General features: G+C 38.8%; 1 protein-coding gene across 1 annotated transcript in view; it reads left to right on the plus strand.

Annotated features, from left to right (window-relative positions):
• Window positions 1-25,524, plus strand: part of POT1 (protection of telomeres 1) — a 149,973-nt gene that overhangs the window by 97,238 nt on the left and 27,211 nt on the right. The window contains exons 9-13 of the mRNA XM_026648918.2: window positions 1,772-2,062; window positions 6,312-6,467; window positions 23,035-23,198; window positions 23,991-24,079; window positions 24,200-24,306. Coding sequence (XP_026504703.1) covers window positions 1,772-2,062; window positions 6,312-6,467; window positions 23,035-23,198; window positions 23,991-24,079; window positions 24,200-24,306 — 807 coding nt within the window. The remainder of the gene's footprint in view (window positions 1-1,771; window positions 2,063-6,311; window positions 6,468-23,034; window positions 23,199-23,990; window positions 24,080-24,199; window positions 24,307-25,524) is intronic.

Raw genomic sequence — 25,524 nt, forward strand, 5'->3', positions numbered from 1 at the left:
ATAATAAGGCCATAAGGTTACTCATAGAGACCATAGGAGCATGGCACACACAAACAGAGCCCATAGAAAGGAGCATGAAATCAAATCTATAGTTGGCAAAAATAGTCTAAATTGAAGGGATAGATGAAAGCTCAAAGGATTCCACATGAGCCAGTATAGTTTCCTGTCTTACTTACATAGGAAGTTGAGCTTCATAAACTTCTCTCTCTTAGGTCTAGTGGTGAGTTTTCAGTCTATAAGTTGCCGAGATACTATGGCAATGGGTACTTGATAAATTATTGAACAAATAAATGGGAAATAAACGCAAAACATCTGTGAGGGAGACTCATTTGAAATGCCACATAAAATATTTGATGATATAGCTGAAATCTTTTTGATCATAGATAAATGAATAAAACTGAAGAAAGAAGGCTTTCTTTTTCCCTCAGTGCTGCATAGTTTTGTGCAAGTATAGAATATATTGCCAATATCTGCAGCAGAGCTAAAGGCTATTCATTTATCATGGGTTCATGCTATCATGGGGGAGAGTATCGATCTAAGTTACGCAACTTCAGCTATGTGAATAACGTAGCTGAAGTCAACGTACTTAAATCTACTTAACGCGGTGTCTTCACGGCGGTAAGTCAACTGCTGACACTCCCCCGTCGACCCCGTCTTGCTCCGGTGGAGTACCAAAGTCGACGGGAGAGTGCGCGGCGGTTGATTTATCGCGTCTTCACTGGACACGATAAATTGACCCCTGCTGGATTGATTGCTCCAGAGGTAAGTGTAGACATGCCCATAGTTGCAAGTATACAGTTAAATCAGTCATCTGGCAGGCAGGTGTCCATTGCAGAGTAGCAGGAAGAAGAATATTTAGGTCTCTGAACTCCCATTAAGGTAAGTTACATGCATGAATCAAGGGGAAAATTGATCTATTTATTGTGTTGTCATATGAGTAGAATTGGTGTATTTTATTATTGAGGAACTGAAGGGGCAATGTTCAACAATCTACTTTATTAGCTGGCAGTGTGATCTAGGGTATAAGGAGCTGGACTGGGACTCATGATACTGGGGCTCTACCAATGGTCTGCTGAGTAACCCGTTGCAAGTCATAAGAAAATAAGAACAGCCATATTGGGTCAGACCAATGATCATCTGTCTTCTGACAGTGCCCAATGACAGATGCTTCAGAGGAAATGAACAGAACACAGAAATTATTGAGTGATCCATCACCTGTTGTTCAGTTCCAGCTTCTGGCAGTCAGAGGTTTATGGACACCCAGAGCATAGGTTGCATCCCTAACGAATTTGGCTAATAGCCGTTGATGGAGCTATCCTCTATGAACTTATCTAATTTTTTTTAACCCAGTTATACTTTTGACCTTCACCTCACTCTGTGCCTCTGTTTCCTCATCTGTAAAGGGAAGTAGGGCAGATGCTTACCTCCATTTGGAAAGCACTTTGAGGTCTATGAATGAAGAGCTCTATATGAGAGCTAGATATTTTTATAATTTATTTGCATATACATTTTGGATCCTGCCAGTACAGGAATTATTGGTGTTAGGTTGCATTTTCTGTTGCTTGTCTTGTTGGTTTTCCAGGTGTATTCATTTGTTTGGGGTTTTTTTCATTTGGTTCCTTCCTCGATATGTGTTCTTATTTTGTAGGAATAATATATTTTAAAGAGCAATAACAGGCAACAATCATTTTTATGCATATAAGATATTGAAATTTTTATACCTTTTATGCACTGTAGTCAATATTTTTTTCTTCCTGTTTTTGTGTTGTAGATCAGGGAATACAATAAACAGATGCAGGGGATTACTGGTATTGGCTTTGCATCGTTGACATTTGATGGAACCGTAGGAGCACCGATAGTGCCTCGAACCTCTAGTAAATCGTACTCTTTCACAGAAGAAGAACAGAAAACAATAGAAGAACTACGTACGTGGGCAGCTAGTAATCTTTCAGTCTGTGGGCCAACAGCAAAATTGTCTGGTATCCAGCCAATGCTGTTTTTTGACCTTACTTGCCAACTTGTAGGGAAAGCAGAAGTGGATGGATCTTCCTTTCTTCTCAAGGTGGATTTTTAAACAATTTAAATAATTTAAATAGTTGTTACAGATTGACTATTAGATTCTTATTTCAAGCTTTATGTTTCAGGGTTTTCATGAACTCACTTTATCTTATATTTAAATAATGTTATATAGCAGTCTTTTCGACATTTAAGGGTTATTTTAGTAAATATATGATCCTCAACCAATTCATTTTCATACAAATTCATACTTTCATTTGTCTTTAAAGACATTCAGCTCGCCTATTGCTCTAGAATTATTCACAAATATTGGTTTGACAAGGTATGTGTTCAGAATATGATTTCACAAGCATTTGTAGTTAGGAATTACAGAATTTCTTAATGCTGAAAAAATGATATTGTCTGTTTTTACATTTTACATTGTTGCTAATTAAATAACAGACTTCTTTTATGTATACTTCTCTGTATTATGTTTCATTAGAACATATGCAGGATATAATTTAATGCACTATGTAGCATTTTTTAGCATATGGATGGATGGATTGAGTATGCTATCTTTTTGAGGTATTTGAGTTAGCCTTTATTAGTTATGTGTAAGTTCTTTACAGGATCAGTGCTTGAGTAAAGAAACAAAATACAGTGTGTCACATTGCTTGAAAGCACTTTCTGGGAATTAATACTTAACATCAGCTAAGTGAAAAGGGATCTATCTGAGTAATTTTCCTGAATTAGCAACAGCGACAGTGGACTGATTTTATCCTGAAACCCCTCCATGAGTTTAGTGATAAGAAATAAGAGACAGTCTGATGTTTTCCATCTGAGTATTTCTGCTTTTATGTATAGTAAAACCAAGAAACAATTATCTGAAGCCATATTTTAGTATTTTTAGATAGGCAGAAAATAGTGCATTATTCCTTCATTAAAGCAGCATAGATGTTCTCCTGCAGAACATTGTTTACATGACATAAAAAGGAATGTTATTTAAACTACATCCTGCAACATTCCCTACAGCTGTTACAAATATTTTAATTCAAGCAAACCCATGTAAAATGGATGTCAAACAAGGACTAATAAAATGATTTAAGCACTTTATGAACTGGAGGTAAAATGTTCATAGTTCATTACCTCAATGAGCACACATTCATGCTGAGAGATCCTTGTGTAAGGACACAGGCAAGTAATTCCTTAAATTATTAATCTTTCATTGCTCTCTGTTTATTTCAAGTTTGATAGACTCTTGCATTTGTGTCAGTTTTATATAATCAAAAGAACAACTGGGAGAAGGGGAGATAAAGACTTGACTTGTGAACCATTCAAAGCTGTAAAGCAAATAAGGGGTGCATGGTTGTTTCTTATTGCAACATTTTGTATCCATGAGTATAAAAGGCCTCCACCCCTGGCTGTCCCTCAGTTTCTGTCGTTACATCAGCAGTGAAGGAACCAGTTCCAATTTCCTGCACAGGTTTGATTTAGTTAGCATACTAAATAGCCTTTTTAGCCTTTTAAATAGCCTAATGTTCAAATTTCTGGTTTATAGTGTAACAGGAGTTGGTCCCTGCAGTACCAGGGATGGAGAAATGGACAGGTCTTTAAAGAAAAAGAGTCAGTGGCTTCTTGTTCTAGCAAAATATTGGTTCCATCTACTCATTCCCAGTGTTTCAACTGCTTAAGAAGGAATTTTGAGCTTCATGCACATCTATGAAAATAGAAAAGGAACCACAGATTAAAGGTCTTTCTTGGAAGAGGCCTTAGTGGCTAATGGGTATGAAAAGGGATGTCCTTAAAAGGAATCCATAGGTCCTTCAGGTTACTCCTGCTAAGGCAGGGGTGGGCAAACTTTTTGGCCCGAGGGCCACCTCTGGGTGGGGAAATTGCATGCAGGGCCATGAATGTAGGGCTGGGGCAGGGGGTTGGGGTGTGGGAGGGAGTGCGGGGTGTGGGAGGGGATGCGGTGTGCAGGAAGGGGCTCAGGACAAGGGGTTGGGGCAGAGGAGGAGTGCGGGATGTACGAGGGGGCTCAGGGCAGGGGGCTGGGGTGCAGGAGAGGGTGCAGAGTGCAGGAGGGGGCTCAGGGCAGGGGGTTGGGGTGCAACGTGCAGGAGGGGTTCGGGGTGCGGGCTCCAACCCGGCGCCTCTTACCTGGAGCAGCTCCAGAGTGGCAGCGGTGCGCACCGGGGCCAGGGCAGGCTCCTGGGAACCGCGGCCAATGGGAGCTTCGGGGGAGGTACCCACAGGCAAGGGCAGCACACTCAGCCCTCTGCCCCTCTCTCCCACGGGCCGCAGTGATGTGGGGCCGGCTGCTTCTGGGAGCAGCGCGGGGCCCACTGCACCATGGGGGTGGCAATTGCGCGGGCAGGATCCAAAGCCCTGAGGGGCCAGATCCGGCCCGCAGGCCGTAGTTTGCCCACCTCTGAGCTAAGGACTTATCAAAAATTAAATTAAATAGTTGTCCTTAGATCTGACAGGGGGGAAACAGCTCTTTGGATCAGAGTTTATCAATTCCCTCTTTTGAGTGTTGGACTACGTAGTTGTTCCAAATACAGCCAGTTGAAAAATGAGGGGGAAATTTTCAAAATCCACATACACTGCTGCTTTTTCTGTCAATTGATCAGCTCTACTCCTGAGACCAACAGTAAAGGAAATCCTTGGTGCCTTATTCTGGTTCTTTAAAGTACAAAAATACTGGCAACATTTTAATAGCTCAGATAATTTAGACACCAATATTCCAAATCAGGTAAGATGTTGGATACAAAATTGTTTCCAATTATGCCCTGGTGCAGTTGTTGGTGGAAGTTAGAACTTCTTAGGATTCCTGGCAGTAAGTTCCTTTTCCTGCTCTGGGTCTTCAGGGTGGGTGGCTTTCTCCTTTTGTCTGCTTTGTCAGGTTGAGCACGTATGTTTTCTCTAGCTTTTTTGCACATGACATGTATTTCTTGTAAATGCTTCTCTTGAGAGCCCTTCAAACAGAAGATATCTTTCCGTCTAAGCTACAGGAAGTAGACAAAAAGGGAAAATTCTTTTCTTTCTTTTGCAAATTGCCTCTGCAGATCCTAACTCTTGGGAAAACATGCTTTGGCACCATGTATTGAGAACTGTCTAGAAAACAGTGTCCATTGGGATTGTGAGCGTGTCTCCTTGTATATCCAACATTTAATTGTTATGGCCCTATCTACCCTTAGTTTCTTTCCTACACTGTAAACAGCAGCTTTCTGAACCATTATTTGATTACAGTCATTATTGTCTACTTTGATAATAACATTGCCACTTTATTTCTTAGGGTATAGATTAAACTGTAGTTTTAAGAAGCTAGTAACTGCTAATAGTTTAGTGTTTAATTTAGGTCTCTGTTGTTACGAAGCCCTAAACTGGTTGTTTGCTCTGTTGCCAATTATCCCCATGTGGAGCCACATAAAAAATTCCAGATTTGAATGGTATATATCAAATGACAATAAAATGTCCATAATGAACCACCATACCAGATACCTTCAGCCCTGGGAGAAAACAACTCTTTCTAGAGAGTTCCTAGCATGTACTGGCTTTTCCTCCTTTGGCCTGCCTTCCACAGCAGCAAAAAGGTCTATTGACAGAGAGGAATCTTTGAAAGGCCAGCTAAACACCACTGGGTGCATCTCCTCCAACTGAGCACCATGAGAGAACCCACCAAAAAATGTCCAGGGCTTGGTTCATAGGTCCAGGTACAATTTTTATACCTGAGAGAAGTTTTTTCCTTCTCCCAATCCAACTGCCTGATAAGCATCCTAGAAAATCAAATCCATGTTAACAAGAGGGCCAAATTCTCTCTAGACATTCCCTCAAGCAGTCTTTGTGTCACTTACCACAGCCAGATCTGTGGCACTTCCCATCACTCTTCCCCACTACTACTTGGTTTTTAAATCTCTGGCTTTTCTTAAGGTGTTCAGGCTAAGATGTTAGATTTACCTTTTGAGAGACTGGGCTTGTTCATCATAAAGAGTGACAAAGTTTGGAGAGGGAAAAAAAAGTAGTGAATACCAAATTAGAGCATGTGTAGCATAAAAAAACATATATAGGGGCCATGATCCACACTACTTAAACTTGAAAAATTCCTGCTGAATCAAGTGAGAGTTTTTCTTAGTTAAGGAGGAAAGGACTGGAACCTTAGTAACTATTTTGACTCAAAATATTTAACCATGTGAAGGTAAGTAGTTACATATGTTTGTAACAATTTAATCTAAAGTAATCAACTTTTAAAATCTTTTATTTTGCACATTAAAAGTATTAAAAGGGATTGATGAAATAATTTCTTTTCACGGCAGGTATGGGATGGTACAAAATGTCCCCACCCGTCTTGGAAGGTTCTTGTGGAAGAAAGTGACCTTGAAGGAGATAAAGTTCTCATCCATCGGCTGAGAAATCTGATTGTAGACATTCTAGTTTACGATAACCATGTGAAACTGGCAAAATCACTGAAGGTAACAGAGAACTCAGTATTTTTAACTTTAATTTTACTGGATTTTGTTTTGTTTTGTTTTGGATTCACTTAATGAAAGCTAGCTATTCACTTCTACAAATGATGACTTAGTTTCCAATGTGCTTTTAATCCTTTACAATCTTTCCCGTACATGCTATTTTAGTGCAGACCACCTTCAGCAGGTGTGAAACAGCCTCATTACCTTAAAATCACAATGAAAAATTATCCTTCCAATTAAACAGCTCTTTCCAGACATTGAAATGTCATGCATTGCCATGTGAACATAATGCATTATGGAAAATGTATTCTATAGTTGAAAATTATTTATTGGAACTGATGTAAAATGGGGTTAAATTTGTAGCCCAATTAAATGATAATTCTACAGTCTATAAAAGGGTATTGTATATTCTGTGAACTCTGCTGCATTCTGTAAAACATATCTTGTTTTAGTGGGTCAGTAATGTTGATTATACCTACATAGGGAAAAGAACAACATAATTAAATGTTTGATCTTTAGCAACAGTGCCATCTTGCTTCTGATTAGCAGAAAATGTAGCTTTCATTTTACAGCATGACTGCTGTGGTTACGCTATTTAAGATATCCTCGTTTTTCTGATCAATTTTATAAGTGATTGGGGAGTGGGGGGAGTGTAAAGATATATTTTTATGTGGCAAATATTAATGCAGCGTTATGGGTAGACTTAAAATCAATTTACCATACTGATATATTAATAAAGACAGACATGTTCATGAGTAATTTGCAGATGACAAGATGGCTCTTGTTTATGTAAGAATTGTTAACTATATTTGGTCACACAATTATTTTTATTAATCTTAGATTTTTTCCCAAATATAGATTTATCTCTTGCTAAAAGAGTCACTCCAAAAGCAGTGTTGAACAGTACTGTCTGAGAATTAGGAGGGGAAAGTCTACACTTTCTATTCTAAAGATGATCAGTTTTCTTTTACTGTGAAGTCTTGGGCGTTTGTAGCACCACCCCCAATCCTTCTCAGCCAGTAATGTTTGTAATAGAAGTTTCCCCTCCTGAATCCAGGTTTTAATGTAAGAACATAATACATGGGGTAGTTTCATGAGCTGCCTCTACTTTTCCTCCCATTTATCTCTTCCTGCTTCTTTCTTGTATCTCATACATCTGTGTCTTTACTTGGAAAGTGTATTGTGTTCATAGATTTTTAGGCCAGAAGGAATCATTATGATAATCTAATCTGACCTCCTGTGTAATTCAAGCTATACAATTCACCCAGTAGCATAACCAGGGCCATATAATTTCACCCCCTCATGTTATTGGGATGTTACAGTGCTAACCATCACTCATTAGTCAGTGTGGTGTGATCTAGCTGTGGTTAAATGCTGCTGGACTTAGTTTAACTAGTTTACACAGTGCTGACCATGACTTGTTCTTGTCTATGCTGACCAGCAAGTGATGTTTATGTTCCTAGTATCTGTGATATCTGTGCTTTGCTGTCCTGTTTGGCCCAGCATGCAAGAGCCATAAGATGATATTTTGAACCTAGTACAGAGTAACAATAAAAGGGTTTTGCTAATCCTATGCAAGCCAAGGTTCCTGCCCCAAGAACCTTGCAGTAAAAATACAGATAAAGGAGATGAGGAGGAACATATTGTGACGCTGTATGGAATTTGGGGGACACTTTAGGACATTATGAATACCAATATTGTAAAATTGTAATGAGTTATGCCAGATATGCCATGTAAGGTATCTGCAAAAATGTTATAATTTGCCAAGGACGATAATCTTGTTTATATGTTTGTATCACCTTTGTATTATGGGTTATAGATATGTATGTATGTCTGTATTTCAAAACTTGTGCTATACTTCTGGGTGACACCCCCAGACAGTTTGGCATCAGCACTGCCTAGCCTGCTTGATGGCCCATTAAGGACCATCAACTATACAATTGACCCATTGAGAGAAGGCAAGGCCTTATGACTCAGAAAGGCATGCAGGGGCATGCTTATGGACAGAACTCTAAGGTTTCCAGGCTATGTGCTGGGCAGCTTGTGTTTTGAGACAAAGGTAGCACAAGCTGCATGGCAAAAGACTATAAAACGCAGCTGCATCTTTTCCATTTTGTCTTCATTACTGCTTCTTACCTCTGGAATAACCTTTCTGCAAACAAAGCTCTGAACAAAGGGCTGAATGACCCATCCAAGCTGTGGATGTGTTCTAATCTAGAGGGACTTTCAAGCCAGCAAACTCACCAATACTGCTAGAAACCTGATATATGGACTTCGAAATCTTTGTATGTATGTGATTGTTTTACCATTTAAAATCTCTCTTCTTGTTCTTCCTTTTTTCTTTATAATAAACCTTTAGTTTTAAACACTAAGGGATTGGCTGGCAGGGTGGTATTCTGTATAAGATCCAAACCTATACTGACATGGTGATATGGCTGACCCTTTGGGGTCAGAAGAACATTTTGTATATGTGAGCAGAGTTTTTTAAATAACATGTCACTGAACTGGACCTAGGTGCTGATTGGGAGCCAGAGAACTGGAATGCAATCAAGGGTGCTGTGTGATTTCTTTTTTTTGCTTCTTGATAACCAGTTTGGGGGATCTGAAGCAGTTTTTGACTTATTGGGGAGCTTAACTTCAGTGTTACCCACCAGTATTGGGAGTATCTGCTCTCCCTTTTGCAGCCTGCCCTGATGTTAGCATTTCCAGTGAGGGCTGCCCCAGGCCCACCGGGTCACACATATGTAACAAGAATGTGTTTTACATGATTAGGTTTGGTACATATCTTGTAGGTCCAGATTGTTGTGTGTATGTTCTATGAGTATATATCTTTGAAATTTCTATTGTGGGCAAAACTAGATCTATCTTAGGTACTTATATGGCCCATGATACCATAGTATCTGAACACCTCCCAATCTTTAATGTATTTATCGTCAGGTGTGAAAGTGCTTTTGTCCCCATTTTACAGACGAGGAACTGAGACACCGAGACTAGGGGACTTGCTTGTGGTCACACAGGAAATCTGTGGTGGAGCAGGGAATTGAACCCTGGTCTCCCAAATACCAGCCTAACCACTGGGCAATCCTTTCTCTCTGGTTGGTAATAGAAGACTAGCCAAAATAACTGAATTTCTAGGAATTTCTAGATGGTTTGGACCCTGGGAGAATGGAGACTGTTCAAGTGTAGTGTCAGTGTGGGAATGGGGGATGTTTAGAGGTGAAATTGATGTTGATGATGATGGTGATGAAGAAAAAGGGTTTGGTGAGGTGGAAAGCAAAATGCACTAATGGGAAGTGCAGTAGAAAATGAGAACACATAGCAGCAGAGGTAGAATGTACTGCATCTTATTAGAAGGATTGGTGAGGGGAAAGATGGGAAGAAAGGAAGGAGACCTGAGAAGAGGAAACTGCATTATGCACATCCTTGTTATCTCTTGCCTGAGCAAGAGTTTTGGCTGTGGAGATAGAGAAAGGAAGGGACACATTGTGTGTGTCTTGTAGATGAAGAAGTGACTGCATTTTGCACAAATTTGGATTTGAAACTAGGAGGACAGAAAGAGTATTGGAAAATTATCCCAAGATTGTGAACCTGCAAAGTTCAGGGAGCTGTGCCTGCCCGAAATATTGATGGCACAGTATGATTAGTCAAGTAAGTATTCATCTATCGCTGGAATTCACTAGTATTTTTATGACATATATTTTCTTAACTACAGGCTAAATCAGAATTGTAGGCATTGAGCCTTCTTTGTATTCATTTACAGACTTTAATTTTTGCTATAATAGGTAGTTTTTAATTTAGGTGAGATTACAGTAAAAATGTGGATTCCAGCTACTGCATGCTGAAATTTTACAAATCTTTGAAGTTTAATGTTTGTGTGCACTCAATTTTGCTTATTTGTCATACAGAATAGACTCATAATTAAAACTTTGGGTGTTCTTTGTAAAAGGCAGAGATGCTTTAATAAAGGGCTTGCTATACATATGAGGGGATGTTTGCAAGAGAATGTAACTGAAATAATCTAAGGTCATATTATTCCATGTAATACTTCATGCAATACAGGCTTTTGTAATGCACAGATAAGGAAATCACCTCATCCTGTGCATAACTCTGAGCACATGCTTAAAATCCTTTTGAAGTCAATGGGATTTAAGTAAAAATCTAAGTGCTTTCCAGAATAGGTATTAACATAAGAATGCCCTTAATAGGTATTGTAATTTAGGAGATGTTTTGGCAATTTCAGGATATTAGAACCAATAAAATACTACACTATTTGTTGATACATCCTCTTTTCCTTTGAAATTCCTTTAGAATTGTGTTTTCATGTGAATTATTGTTAAAATGGTAGGTTACACTTTCCAGTATCATCATGTACCATTTGGAATAACAGCAGCAGCTTTGAATAATGATGTTTTAATGTAAAAATAATCTACTTTACGCAGACTTGTTATCAAGAGGTCAATAGCAAAGACTGTATGAAAAAAAATATTTAATTTTATTTTTAAATTATATGTATTTGAGAGCATTCTGACAAGGAGCAAGAAAAGCTCATAATAGAGAAATTGGGTAGTGCATTATAGTCAATTTTTAACAAATCATGAAGCATGGCGTCAGAATATATTCATGCTTATTCCCTGCAAGAGGTTGTAAAAACAACTATATTGTCTTTCAGTGTATGCCAGAGAGAACTAAAGTTCTGAGTATATTATATACATCTTTTTTCCAGTAAGATTATGAATAGGGTTTTCTGTTGAGAAAACTAAAGATTAGTAGACTATGACTACACTGTAATTGCTACTGATAAATGGGCTTTATTTTATATCTAGTTGCTGCCTTCATTTCCCCATCAAGTGAGAATATAGCTTTTCAGCATTGCTGCATTGGGAGAGATGTAAATGTACATTGTCCCAGCAGGTGCTCCAGTATTTATTGTACCAGCAAGCACATTATCTCTTGGAATATAAGAAAACAGTGCACCTTCTGAACGCATACAGAAATGGGCTACATCCATAGAGGCAGGCAGGGCCATGGTCCTTCCCCACCCCGACCTCTTCTTGTGTGTGTGTGTGTGTGTGTGTGTGTGTGTGTGAGAGAGAGAAAGAGTTCTACATCTATTTAGTTCTTTTGTCCTCAGTGCAAGGTCTGTGATTGTGTTGCTTGTTCCTGACACTCATTTGTGAAGGACTGGGCACAATTTAACTCATTATGTATTGCTATGTAGAATCTGGATATGACAGAATGGTCAGCAATATATGTTGAACAGAAATCATTTTGAGTTTTGCAAGTAGATTAAAAAGTTAATATTTGCTCACTGGTACCATAGCGATCTCCAAAGTTAATTGGAAACTGATCATATCAGATACCAGTGTTCAGTAATTATCGGCCAGTATTGGCTTTTTAATGACTACCACTCTAAATGTTCTTTAAAATACTGTTCATTCTTTTTAACAAACATAGGCGTTGTCCTGTGTGGTTTAAGATAGTGCAGAGAACTTGGGTTTGCTGAAAAGTTGCTTTAGCTTTTAATTTTACTTGTCTTAAATATCTTATGTAAATTTATTATTTATCATATATTTTATTTGTAACATTTTCTTTTATCATCTGTTGTTTTTAGAATCATCATCTATGAATTATATTGGTACCTACTTCTGGGATGTTCTTGAATGCTATCTGGAATGTTTTATTGTTGATTTCCATTTTGTTGTTTCTTTAACATTTTTTTAAACATACACCTCTACCCCAATATAACGCGACCCGATATAACACAAATTCGGATATAACGCGGTAAAGCAGTGCTCCGGGGGGGGGGGCGGGGCTGCGCACTCCAGCGGATCAAAGCAAGTTCGATATAACGCAGTTTCACCTATAACGCGGTAAGATTTTTTGGCTCCAGAGGACAGCGTTATATCGGGGTAGAGGTGTACTTGTCATACAGGTGCCAGTTGTAGTTAATTAAGAGGGTTGTTCTAGTTCAAGTAAGAAGAGTTGTTTCTTGTCTCTAGTCATTGACATCTATAATTGAAGATGTCAATTATAGAGACTGATAGTGTCAGTGTTCTTTTTAATATTTTTTTCCCAGTGGATTATATCTTAGCACCAGCTAAAATATAAAGAAGTGTCATATGCTTTTTCTACAAGCATTCTCTGAATTGGGAGGTGATATTACTTAGCATGTTCAAAGCTTCTTGCTTAATGTGGTGCTAACAATATGCAATGCTGCCTCCCAAAGGAATTTATATATATTACACTTTCTTATATAGTGTATAATAAGCTAATGTTATACTGTGTTGATATTCATAACCTGTACAACTGTTTTAATATATGATACTGCTGATTATATCACTTTAGTTATAAGCAGTTATCAAATGTCTAAAACAAATTAATAGTATTACTAAGAATGAAAAGACATGTATGTGGATGTGATCAAAATATAAATATGGGGGGAAGCAGTCCCTTGTAGTGATCAAAAAACGTGGAGAGGTTCATCATTCATTAATATAGTACAATATGTAGTTCGATTGACTTTGTTTGAAGTACAACACAATATCCATCCTTGATGTATTATGATGACATTGAGTATTGCTAGCTTGCAAACTCCTGTCTGACTTTTAATCCAGCAGTTTCACTTCTCTTTTGCTTGGGTGGAAAGAATAATGATGGTAAATATCCAGTTCCTTGATACACTATTTTGTGCTCCATAGAGCCAGTTGGAGCAAAAATAGCTTTATAAATTACTCATTTGTCTCTCTAATTGTAGTTATAATAAGTTTTTTTTAAAAAAAAGATCAGATCCAAAATTCATGTTTAACTGCCTCAAATCTTGGTAGAATCTCACCTTTAGTCTTTAAAAAAAGCTGCTCAGAGCTAATCGTACAGTTAGATTTATTCCTTAGGATCATTTGATGTGAGGAGAAATACAGCACTTAACTATTAAAAATTTATCCAGCTCAGAAATTTTTGCTATCAGGCAAATTTTGTAAGATGGCTTCTCTTGTATATTTTATAAAGATTCAACTCCCAAAAAAATCCCTTATGTGCAAGGGTCTTTCATTTATGTATGATTCAGACTAAAACTCCAGGCTAAAAATCAGAAAAGGAGGAATTCATGTTTTCCCATACCTGGATGATTGGTCAGTGAGGGGAACAAGTCTTATGACCACATGCACTTACATAGTCCAGCATGCAAGATTGCTCCTTTGTTCCCTTCCAAGAGTTGTTGAAGTTGGACTATCACCCAAATTGTCAGGCATTGAATGGGCTTGTCCAAGTGCCTCTGGCAGTTCTTCATTCTCTCCAGTGGTGGACAGTTCAGAGTAATGTATGCCAGTGTGTTTCCTTTGCTCATCTCCCCACCTCCTCTCCCCAAACAAGACCATAAATACTGATGCTTACACAATAAATTGGGGAGTACATCTGGGGGAATTGAAGGTACAAGGTTTGTGGCTGGAGCAGGAAGCATCTTTTCATATCAGCTTCAGGCCATTTACAATGCACGCAAGGTATTTTGAGCACCAATCAAGGGTGCGGAAATTCACATACTCACTGACAACACTGACAACTGTGATGTATTATGTGAACAAGCAAGGGGGAGCTCACTCCAGTCAGCTTTGTCAGATGGTGATGAAATTGTGGCAATTCTGCATTGAAGAGAACATCACTCCCATAGCCATTTATTTACCAGGGGCCCAGAATTACTTGGCCAATCGTCTAATCAGGAACTTCTCCCTGAATAATGAGTGGTCTCTAAAGACCAGTGTGCTGAAGTCCATCTTCAGCCAATGGGGCATTCCTACTATAGACCTGCTTGCAATGGAGGACAATAAGAAGTGCTGTGACTTTTTTGCTCTCGTGCAGGTTTCAGTCCAGGTTTCCTGACTGACACATTTCATCTGAATTGTGGATCGGTCCTGATGTATGCTTTCCTCCCTGATCCCAATCACTCCTCAGGTCATCCTCAAGCTGAAGATGGATCATGCCAGACTGATTCTCATTGCAGTAGCTTGGCTGAGACAGTGCTGGTTTTCTGACTTCCTCAATCTCTCTGTTCATCCACTCCATTCCTCTTCCTTGTTGTACTGCTCTACTGACTCAGATTTTGCATCCAGCACTGAGCAGTCTGTACCTCACTGCATGAATATTGCATGGCTAGATAAGGAGAAAGGATGCTGTTCTGCATTTGACAGTTTCTCCTTAATAGTAGAAAGCCCTCTACTAGGGTTACGTATTTGGTTAAGTGAAATTGTTTTTCAACTTGGTTCCTGGCCTGGGGAGTTCAACTGAACAGGCCTGCATTCAGGACATTTTGGAGTACCTATTATCCCTTCAGTCCTCTGGCCTGTCAATCAGTTCATTGAAAGTCCACTTAGTGGTGATTTTGGCATTTCATCCTCCAGTTCAAGTAAATCAGTTTACTCAAACTCCATGGTAGTTGGATTTCTGAAAGGGATCACTCATCAAAGTGATTTCTCAGTGGAACCTTAACGTTGTGTTGGCTGCTCTCATGGGTCCTCCGTTTGAACCTCTTGGCAACTTGTTTTCTATCTCTCCTATGCCAAAAGGCAGTATGTCTTGTGGCCAAAACTTCCATGAGAAGAGTTAGTGAGCTTCAGGTCCTAACGGTGGACCTTCTGTATACCCAGTTTTTCAAGGACAAAGTGGCCTTGAGACCTCATCTAAAGTTTTTGTCACAATTTCATCTTAACCAGACAATTTGCTTACCTGTATTTTTTTCCCAAACCTCATTCAAATGTTGATGAACAGCATCTTCATTCCTTGGATGTGAAATGATGCTTAGAATTTTACTTGGAAAGAACTAAGCCAATTTTTTCATCACTTCTTCATCTTTCTGTTTCATTTGCGGATTACAGACAGGTCAAACAGTCTCCACACAGACAATTTTCAGATGGATAACATCCTGTATTACTGTGGCTTGTGGGATAGCTCAGACTTAATTTCCACAGAGGCAAGGGCCATTCGATAATGTCCCATAGATCACTTTTCTCAGTGATGTTTTCATATTGGACATTTGCAGGGCTGCTACTTGGTCTTCCATACATACTTTTACCAAGCATTATGCTATTACAACTGCATCCAGATCAGATGTGAATTTTGGAAAGGCAGTCTTTCAGATGCTCTTTAAGTAGACTCAGAGCCTCACCTCCTTCTGATACTGCTTGTGACTCACCTGAGTGGAATGCAGGTCTGCAACCACTCAAAGAAAAGACTGGTACTTACCTGTACTGTACCTGTTCTTTGAAATTTGGGTACAGATATGTATTCCATACTCCACCTTTTGTCCCCTCTGAAACAGAGTCTCAATTCTTGACTTTCAGTGCGAAGGAACTGAGGGGGGTCAGCACCTTAAATTCCTTGGGGAGGAGATAAGGGGCCAGAGGGTATGACTGCCACCCCTCTGAGTACTGCTAGGCTACCTTCTCTGGCTTTGGTGCACAGGGCATACGCACATCTGAGTGGAATATACGCGTGCACCCACATTTTGAAGAACAACAATTATAGTACTGTAGTAAGGTAAGTAGTCATTTTTTCCCTTGAGTTTAGGGGTTTGTTTTGTTTTTTAAGTTGCTATCTATATAGCACTACAAGGCTATGCAACAGCATCCTTATGTTTTGTGTGTATCAACTTTTGAGATTTCTCATACTTCACTCTAAGTCTGATGCAAAGAATTCCATACAAGTAAGATGTATTCTTTCAAAATTACTCATATTTTTCTTTGACCTTCTACCTTTCCTAATTTGACAGTTTTTCAGCTGTTTCTAATTGGCTTCTTTCTGGCTTCCTATGGTCTCACTGCAGGATTAATCCTAATTACTCTTGGATTATTCTTATCCTGTTTTTAGTTTGAGTTAATGGTGGGGTTGATGATTTTGTAGGTCATGGGGCTTACAAATGCTTTCACAGCACGGACTACATCTTAATAGGGAGATTATCTCATGAACCAGCTCCTTTCACGTTCATAATTGTATGCACCAGCTTCCGTTTATTCTTGATACCATTGTACCAGCAATTTAAAGCAATTGTTTGTGTGGTGGGAGAAAGTAATATTAGGGAAGGTAATTAATAAGTATGTATTAAACTGTATTTTATTAACTTTTTTAGGTGGAAACAGGGAAGTTCCCACAACAGCAAAGCTCCTAGGATGTGAACAAAATTATGCATGTGAATAGTTCCATTGGTTGCAATGGACCCACTCTCATGCTTAAATGCTTTGGCATATTGGGGCTCAGGGCAAGAAGGAAAATGAAAGAAGTTAAGAGGAAGGGAACCTGGCCTTTCCTCTCCCTCAAGTAGAGTTCTGTTTTCTTTGGAAGAATCAGATTCTGTGTACTAAATTGTGTTTTCTTTTTTCTTCTCATCCCAGTAGTCTAGTGGCCTGGTGTTTAGGCTGAGCCCAAGAAAAGAGCAATTGGCACCAGCCAAAGCTCTACCTCTGCTGCCTAGTACATACTTATCCCTAACTCAACAAGATTAATCACTCAGTCATCACATATCTCAGACTTTCCTCTGCACCTACTCAGTAGGCAAAAAAAAGTAAAAATATATTGTTCATTGCTTTTATATATATATGTGTGTGTATATATACAAGTGTATACACACACACACCAGGATATATCACATTTGTATTAAATCCAGGATAGCGATTAAAAAAATACAAATTAGATTATTGGGTGACCAAGCCCAAATGACTCTAAATGTATCAGATGGAAATTATCCCCATATTTTTAGGGGATTAACCTTATCCATGAGATGATTTCTTATTGAAGTTCAGGCTGTTCATTTCACACTTATTCCTACTTTGCTAAGAATTAACCTGTAAAAAGATTTATGCTTAAACTGAGTCTGGGGAAAATGGAACTGAAACAGCAAAATCTCCAGGTTGCCAATTTGCTTAAGTCAGTGACATTTTCCCACTTGTCTCTGGCTGGATTCATGTGTTTTGTTTCTACCGGGCTGCTCCATATGGATAAATTGGAGGCTCGTGCAGTCATCTCACTATACCAGTACTTGGAAAGCTGGGGAAAAACAAATACAAACATTTATCTTTCTAAACACTGTTAGAGGGCTTTTCCTTCACCCTCCCACCTCCCTGGTTCTTGTCATGCAGACAGCAAGCATCAAAAGAACAGAAGTCCTAAGTGCAGGCAATGCGATGTTTATTGGGGTTAGTTTGCAAGCAAGCATATTCCGAAACCCTTCACACTAGTCGGACTTATCTCTATAAACCGATAGTCTGTTCCCCAGTGTTCCGTTCCCAGCACTGAAGCCGCAGAGCATTTACCCCATGTCCCCCTTCCCAGCTCTGATGCCACAGAGCGTTTACCCCATGTCCCCCTTCCCAGCTCTGATACCGCAGAGCCTTGCCTGTGTCCCTGTTCCCTATTCCCTGTTCCTATTCCCCCCCTTAGCAAGCATGATTCCAATTTCCCTTCCCGCCACTTCCTGTTTGACCTGTTTGTATAGTAATATTCTCAGCTATACCTTAATCAATCATTTTATTGAAAATTTAACCAACCAATCCAAACATATTGTAACATAATTCTCTAACCAATTATATCCCACTACCCTAATTAACTTACACTTAGCAAAATTAATTATACAGCAGACAGAAACAATTAGAGAACCAGAGAGATTAACAATAGAAAAGTGGGGGCCATGAAGATAAAATAATACAGAAATGAGGGTTTCACAACCACAACCATTGATCTTAACATTCCTTGCACTGCTATTATTATTTTTTACACAACTTTACCCCGATTACACTCCCATCTTGTACAATCAGAGACAGTCAAGTTAAGTTCCAATAGAAACTCCTTACGTTCCTTTAGTGAGTTTGATTAACTCGTCCAATAGTCAAATAATATAGATCAGAGTATGTGGTGCCTGCAGCAGTCCTTTACAGACCATTTCTGTGGGAAAAGGGCCCATTTTCCCTCAGAATAGCTATAAAGGCTCCTGGGAACAAACACATAGTGGTGGTAGTAGCCACCTGTCCCCCTTGTATAATCTGTTTAACTACCAGGGTTCCACTCAATGTGACTGTACCAAGTTGCACAAATAATTACATTTACATAACTGGGTTTTATCATCAAACCAAAAACTTCCTTCTTATAACACCACAACTGTTACTCTTTAACATCTTCACAACCATTACCTTTTAACTTTTCCACAACTCCCAACCGGTTACTTCCCTCCAAATTCCCCCCAAACTCTGTAGTATTAATTTCTGCAAACATCTGCCTTTTACCTTGTGCTGTCTTTACCTCGGGATGGTTCAAAAAGGCAGTAAAAAACTTCTCAGTTCTCATTTCAGTTTAAAAAAGAGAGAGAAGAAAAAAAACGCTTACCACTGTTAACATTCTGATGAAACTAATAAAATACTCTCCTAAAATACAAAGACATGAAATCAGATGGAGAAATCCAACTTTAAAAAAGAGAGGAAGAGGCTTGGAAGAGGTGGTGACAAATGTAATGTAAACATCTCTGAATCCAAAGCTTTAAGGTGTAAGGGATGTTTATACTTTTTCAAAGGAGGAAGAGACAGCTTTCAGGAAGGGAGCAGTTTCCACTCCATAGCACCTCCCTAGCAAAAGTGCAGTCTGTTGCTGACTTCCGACACAGTGGTAGAAAGTCTAAGCCAAACGGATAGTATAGAACCTTGAAAGACACCACACTTCCAATTCATTGATGAAACACATTTGCCCATTATCACTGATTTACTTCAAGACACATTCCAGGAATGAAGGGTAGCACTGTAATTTAGTGACTGGTCTGACCTATAAAAAGACTACTGAGAGATCCAACATAAACACAACAGTCAGCTGTTTATTTTAAATCCAGCAGATAATTTAAGACTCTGATTAGAACAGTATCAACTCTAAGGAAAGCCAACAGGGAGATTGGAATCTACTTGTTATGTCATTGGTGTCCAAGTGCACTTGGAATTGAATAAGCACTGATGTACCAAACACCATCCCTAAAACGAGAGGTTTGAGAGTAAACAGTAATTAGGCAAGTTCTTCATTGTCCAAACTTGATTTCTTAGTAAAAGGAATGATCGCAGAATTTAAAGATAGTTGGCACTTTTCCATTTGCTTAGTAAGTTGTTGATAATACCAGTCAGTAATGACAGCTAATGTTCAAATCTCAAGTGACCAAGATGGAAAAACAAGTGGTTAGCCTCACAGAAAACTCAGAAGACTGTAGAATCTCTAGTCAGAGAACTAATTGAATGTAATCAGTGCATTTCAGGCCATTAGGATATAATAATCAAAAGCTCCAAAGAGACAAAGGAATCTCACAAAACTGGGTGAGTGGGCAGCAAAATGGCAGATGAAATTCAATGTTGAAAAATGCAAAATAATGCAAATAGGAAAACATAATCCCAACTATATATATATATAAAATGATAGGGTTTAAATTAGCTGTTACCACTCAAGAAAGAGATCTTGGAGTTATTGTGGATAGTTCTCTGAAAACATCCACTCAATGTACAGCGGCAGTCAAAAAAAGCTAACAGAATGTTGGGAATCATTAAGAAAGGGATAGATAATAAGACAGAAAATATCATATTGCCTCTATATAAATCCATGGTATGCCCACATCTTGAATACTGCATGCAGATGTGGTTGCTCCATCTCAAAAAAGATATATTGGAATTGGGAAAGGTTCAGAAAAGGGCAACAAAAATGTTTAGAGGTATGGAACAGCTTCCATTGAGGATAGACTTTTCAGCTTGGAAAAGAGACAACTAAGGAGGAGATATGATTGAGGTCGATAAAATCATGACTGGTGTGGGGAAAGTAAATAAGGAAGTGTTATTTACTTCTCATAACACAAGAACTAGGGGTCACCAAATGAAAGTAATGGGCAGCAGGTTTAAAACAAACAAAAGATAGTATTTCTTCACACAACGCACAGTCAACCTGTGGAACTCTTTGCCAGAGGATGTTGCGAAGGCCAAGACTATAGCAGGGTTAAAAAAAAAACTAGATAAGTTCATGGTGGATAGTCCCTCAATAGGATGGTCAGGGATGCAGGTCCATGCTCTGAAATATCCCTAGCCTCTGTTTGGCAGAAGCTGGGATTGGGTAACATGGAATGGATCATTTGATGATTGCTCTGATCTGTTTATTCCCTCTGAAGCACCTGGAATTGACCAGTCAGAAGACGGAATACTGGTCTAGATGGACCTCTGACCCAGTATGGCTGTTCTTATATCTAAGTCTGCTTTGGTTGTCCCAATTTAATTTGAAGAGTGTGATTTTTATTACAGTAATTGTATGGTGTTTCTCAATCATCAGTATCCTGACTAGTGGGTGGTGGTTTGGAAATAAAATAAGTACTATTTTTTTTTTTTTTAATTTTAAAGATTTGAATAGCTTTTCTTTCAGCCTTCACAGTGCGCCAGTCAGTCTACCCATCATGCTACTGGAAAAATCATCTTCTTTATTCACTGTTCCACTTAACTGTGTGCATATATATTGCTCTCTTGAAAACTTACACTGACTTCTGGTCTTCATCTGCATCAAGCTCAAACTCTTTAACTTCCTCTTCTAAGTTCTGTACAGTGTGGCTCCTGACTACAGTTCCTTTTCTCCACCTACAACCTATGTTCTGCCAACTCATCACATTTCGATGCTTTGTTGATATCCTCCTCTCAGAAGCAACTTTTTGCCTTCTGTCACCATTCTCCATATTCCAGGAATGCACTCCCAGACACTTTGCACCTTGTAGACTCTTAAATCTGTCTTCAAGACTCGTAGTTTCGGTTAGTCCCTCTCTGTCTTGGGACTGGTTCTGTGCTTAGACAATTGCAAGTCTCCCATTGATTTTTAAAGGTGCAGGCCATTATCTCCAGTCCCTTCCCTCTTGCTCCCTCAAACTTTAAATATTTATCATGTAAGTGAACAAATGCAAAACACTTAATCATACATTTTTATTTAAAAAAAATAATAATTCTCTAGGTGTGTAAGTAACAAAGAATGTCTCCTGAACTGTGACTGCACCCACTGTAAACTGTAATGCAAAACAGGTGTGGCTATAAAAATAATGGGCCACACCATTAGTTAATACTAATCTGCATAAATCCATTGGCTTCAATGGAGTTTTTCCAGTCTACACCTGCTGAGAATCTGGCCCGATAAGTGCTATGAGTGCAGTTAAGAAATTTCTGCCAGTGTGGGCGATTCTGTGTTTAAACCAGGCAGTCAAAACAGAACTTTTTAATTGTGACCCCTGCAATATTGAGGTTAATCCAGTGTGAATTTAGTTTCTTCTTTAATTTACATATATGAGTCATGTTTCAAAGGTATTTAGAGCAAATATAAATCCAGATTATTAAATATTTGCAACTTGAAAGAAGGCTGCGTAACTGTCAGCCTATCAACTGAATCCTGGCTGATATTTTTCAACGAGGATATGGAAAACAGTAAATTATATTCCTACATCATTAAAATAAGTCAAAGGAAAATGAGCAACATAGTTAACTCCCCCCAATTTGCCTACCTTATGAAAAAACTGCCATTTATTTTTGTTATAATAAAAAATAATCATTCTGAAAATATGTGAAACACCAGTAATCTTCTGGGACCTCCTTTGTCTTTGAAGTTATCTTTGTAAATAGATTTAAAATTATTTTGTAATTTGGCAAGACTGTGTTGTGAGATAACAAAACTGATTCTAAGCAAGGCGGGGAATACTGTACCTATTGTTGACCTTGGAGAGGAAGTCTGGCAGCGTTAGAAGTAGTGTCAAAGGTAGGGAGCTGTGAAAAGTGTTGGTTCTTTGATGCTCCAAAGTAGATTATTTGTTCATTGAACAATAAAATATGGTGAGGTGTAAAATTTATTGCATTAATTTACTCCTAGTGCTGTGGTGGACATGAACCCAAATCAGGGCCGCCCAGAGGGGGGGGCAAGTGCGGCAATTTGCCCCGGGCCCTGCAGGGGCCCCCACGAGAGTTTTTCGGGGCCCCTGGAGCGGGGTCCTTCACTCGCTCCGGGGGCCCCGGAAAACTCTCGCGGGGCCCAGGCCCCCGGAGCTTCTTCCGCTCCGGGTCTTCGGCGGCAGTTCGGCGGCGGGGGGTCCTTCCGCCCCGGGACCTGCCGCCTGAAGTGCTGGTCTTCGGCGGCGGGGGCCCTCTGCCACCGAAGACCCCAGCCCCCCTGAATCCTCTGGGCGGCCCTGAGCCAAATACTGAGTGCTATCAAATGAACCATGTGTACATGAAAATTACAACACAGATCTGTCTCTGGAGAGTCTTATTGCAATTATAAAAATGTATTCTGTCCTTCCAGGGAGGAAGTCCTTGGCCTTGTCTGCTTTGTAGCAGCAACTTTGGCTGCTTGGAGAGCAGAATTGATAGACTTTGCAGGAAGCCAGATCCAGTCTTCCTCAACTGATGGGACAGTTGGACACCAGCTTAACACTGAGAGTAAAAGTAAAGTGGAGTAAAAGTAGACAAGGGGATTGATTCTGAGGATTCATAGGCTTTTTCTAGGAGAAAAGCATGATAATTCTAATCATTTTGTATTATGAAATCATGTGTTTGTTTAGGTTGGAAGCTTTCTGAGAATTTACAGTCTGCATACAAAACAAGCCAGTGCTGAGAACCAGCCTGATGTTTCCTATGTAGAATTTCATCTTCATGGTGGCACCTGTTATGGTCGAGGAATTAGGGTCTTGCCAGAAAATAATCCAGATGTCAAAGAACTAAAAGCGTAAGTTCTGTAAATAATCTTTGAGACTAGTCTGGACATTTTAAATGCAGTATTTTAGAATTTTAGTTCCAATAAACATTAAGCTATTTACATTTGTAAGTGCTTTAGGGACTGTTTACATGTAAGCACCCAGCGTTTCTGGAGTGGAATGAGGTTGCTGTTTGGCACTACCACACCATAGAACAGTTTTCAAAAGAGGGTAGGCAAGTGAGGATTAAATTTTCCAAATGAAACTATAAGAGGAGTTTAGATTAACAAATAATAATGGTCCAAGTTATGATTTAGCCAAGCTAGCAGGTGTTGTAAACATAATACTCTTTTTAAAAGTGGCATGCGGTCTTTTAATGATGAAGGTGCCAATTCAGCAAAGTAATTAAGCATTTGCTTCACTTAAAGCATGTGCTTAGGTCTAATTGAAGTAAGTGAGATTTAAACCCAGGCTTAAGGCAAGGCACATCAATAAATACTTTATTGAATTAGGGCCCATAGGCAAAGAATAGCTAAGGTTCAAGGTCTCAATTTTATATTTCATCAGAAAGTCTGCACTTCCAGCAGCACAGTTCTCTCTTTGCGCTATATAGGATATTGATTCAGAGGGTCTCCCCTACTGCATCTTCAATAAACATGCCCTTGGATTCGTTTTATGTCCATACAAGAGTTTCTATTATATCTAAACATTCTAGCCGGACTCTGTGAATAAAAGGTTCACATCTTTGATACCTTTTAGATCTATTGAAAACCACAGAAAATGTATATATTCATATCTTTAAAATCTTTGTTCTTTCTTTATAGATTCATGGATTCTGTGAATCTCACAGAGTCTCAAAATGTGGAGAGCATGTCTTCAATGGAATTGGATGGCATTTTTGGCAATCTATCATGTAAGAGCAATTGGAAATTGATTCACTCCCTCTTGCTACATAAAAATAGTACTGGTCATGTTATATTTAATATTGCTTTAAAGAAGACTTGGAGTGTTTTTCTTTCATTTAAACAAAAAGTATTTGGGAGATACAAGATACATATGGACCTATTAGACCAGAAAACAATATTCACTTATTCTTCTATCTCACAGCAGAAGTTTGTCATGCAAATGGATGTTTGTCATGTAAATAAATGAATGTTAAAAGCGACTTGGTAAAGAGTTAATTTAAACACAGAGAGTAAGATCTTCACTTCAGTTTAATGTAGCACTGTTTTCAAACAGCACTGTGTTAAAGCACACTAGAGAATATTTGGTACACACCAGCAGGGTACACACACCAATTAACGTGCAACTAGTGTGCTTCAGAAAGCACACCCCCATAGCGCATTACACCACTGTGTCCAAGCCCTTAACAGGAAGCATGTTCTTAAAAAACAGAATGCTGGTTTAAGGAAACTCATATCAGAAGTAAGGTCTCTTAGAAAGAGGCTACCCTGTGCCTATGATGACACATAGGAATAGTAGCAAAATAGTCACTATCTCTGTTTTGAAGAACTAAGATTCTAGAATCTATTTTCCTTTCTGGGCATTTCACGAGTGTTGTTTCCATTTCATTCTGTGTATGTTACCTGCATAAATCTCCCACTCATCAAAAAGACAATAGACCCATATGAGCTAATATACAGATGTTTAAGGGAATGATGCTGTGGTTTTAGAAATTCAGTACATACTTTTTTATTTTTAAAAAAGTTTGTAATTGGAGGGAGAAGTTTGCAGCTACTATTGGATTCATACTTAATATACCTTTTCAATAGTTCTCTTTTATATTAATTCTTTTTTGTGTACAATTGAATCCTGTAGAACCGCATCTATTTAGGAGACCCATACTGCTCTTAGATTCCACTGTGGTGACCACCATGTAGACAGAACCTCAGAATTGCTACAAGACTAAGAAAAAAGTTGTTGGGTTTGTTTTAAAGCAAATTACCTGTTAGCTGTCAGATTATGAAGTTATAGATTTCTGAACTTTTGATGCGGTCAGGAACAATGAGAATAGTGAATAAATTATTTCTAGAACTCAGTCTACCAGGCAGGAGAAGTTAATGTTTCAGAGTTGTTGATCAGGAAAAAAGCATGTTTCAGTGTCCTTGAGCTTAACAGAAATCTATGTCTGTAAAAGGCACCAGTTATCCTATAGTGTATGAAATCTAGTTGCAGAGATGTTTACTGTAATACTGTTATTTGTTAACAAATATAGAATACAAGGTTTGGGTGAAAGTAAAAGTGCAGCTCAGATGTGACAAGTAACGATGGCTGTACTAACATGCACTGTGTGTGGGTCTACACATGTAAACATAAATCTAAGATAAATATTATTATATATGAATAAAGATACCTGCA

Source organism: Terrapene carolina, unplaced genomic scaffold (assembly GCF_002925995.2).
Source record: "Terrapene carolina triunguis isolate 2854851 unplaced genomic scaffold, T_m_triunguis-2.0 Scaffold68, whole genome shotgun sequence".
NCBI classification, from domain to species: Eukaryota; Metazoa; Chordata; order Testudines; family Emydidae; genus Terrapene; species Terrapene triunguis.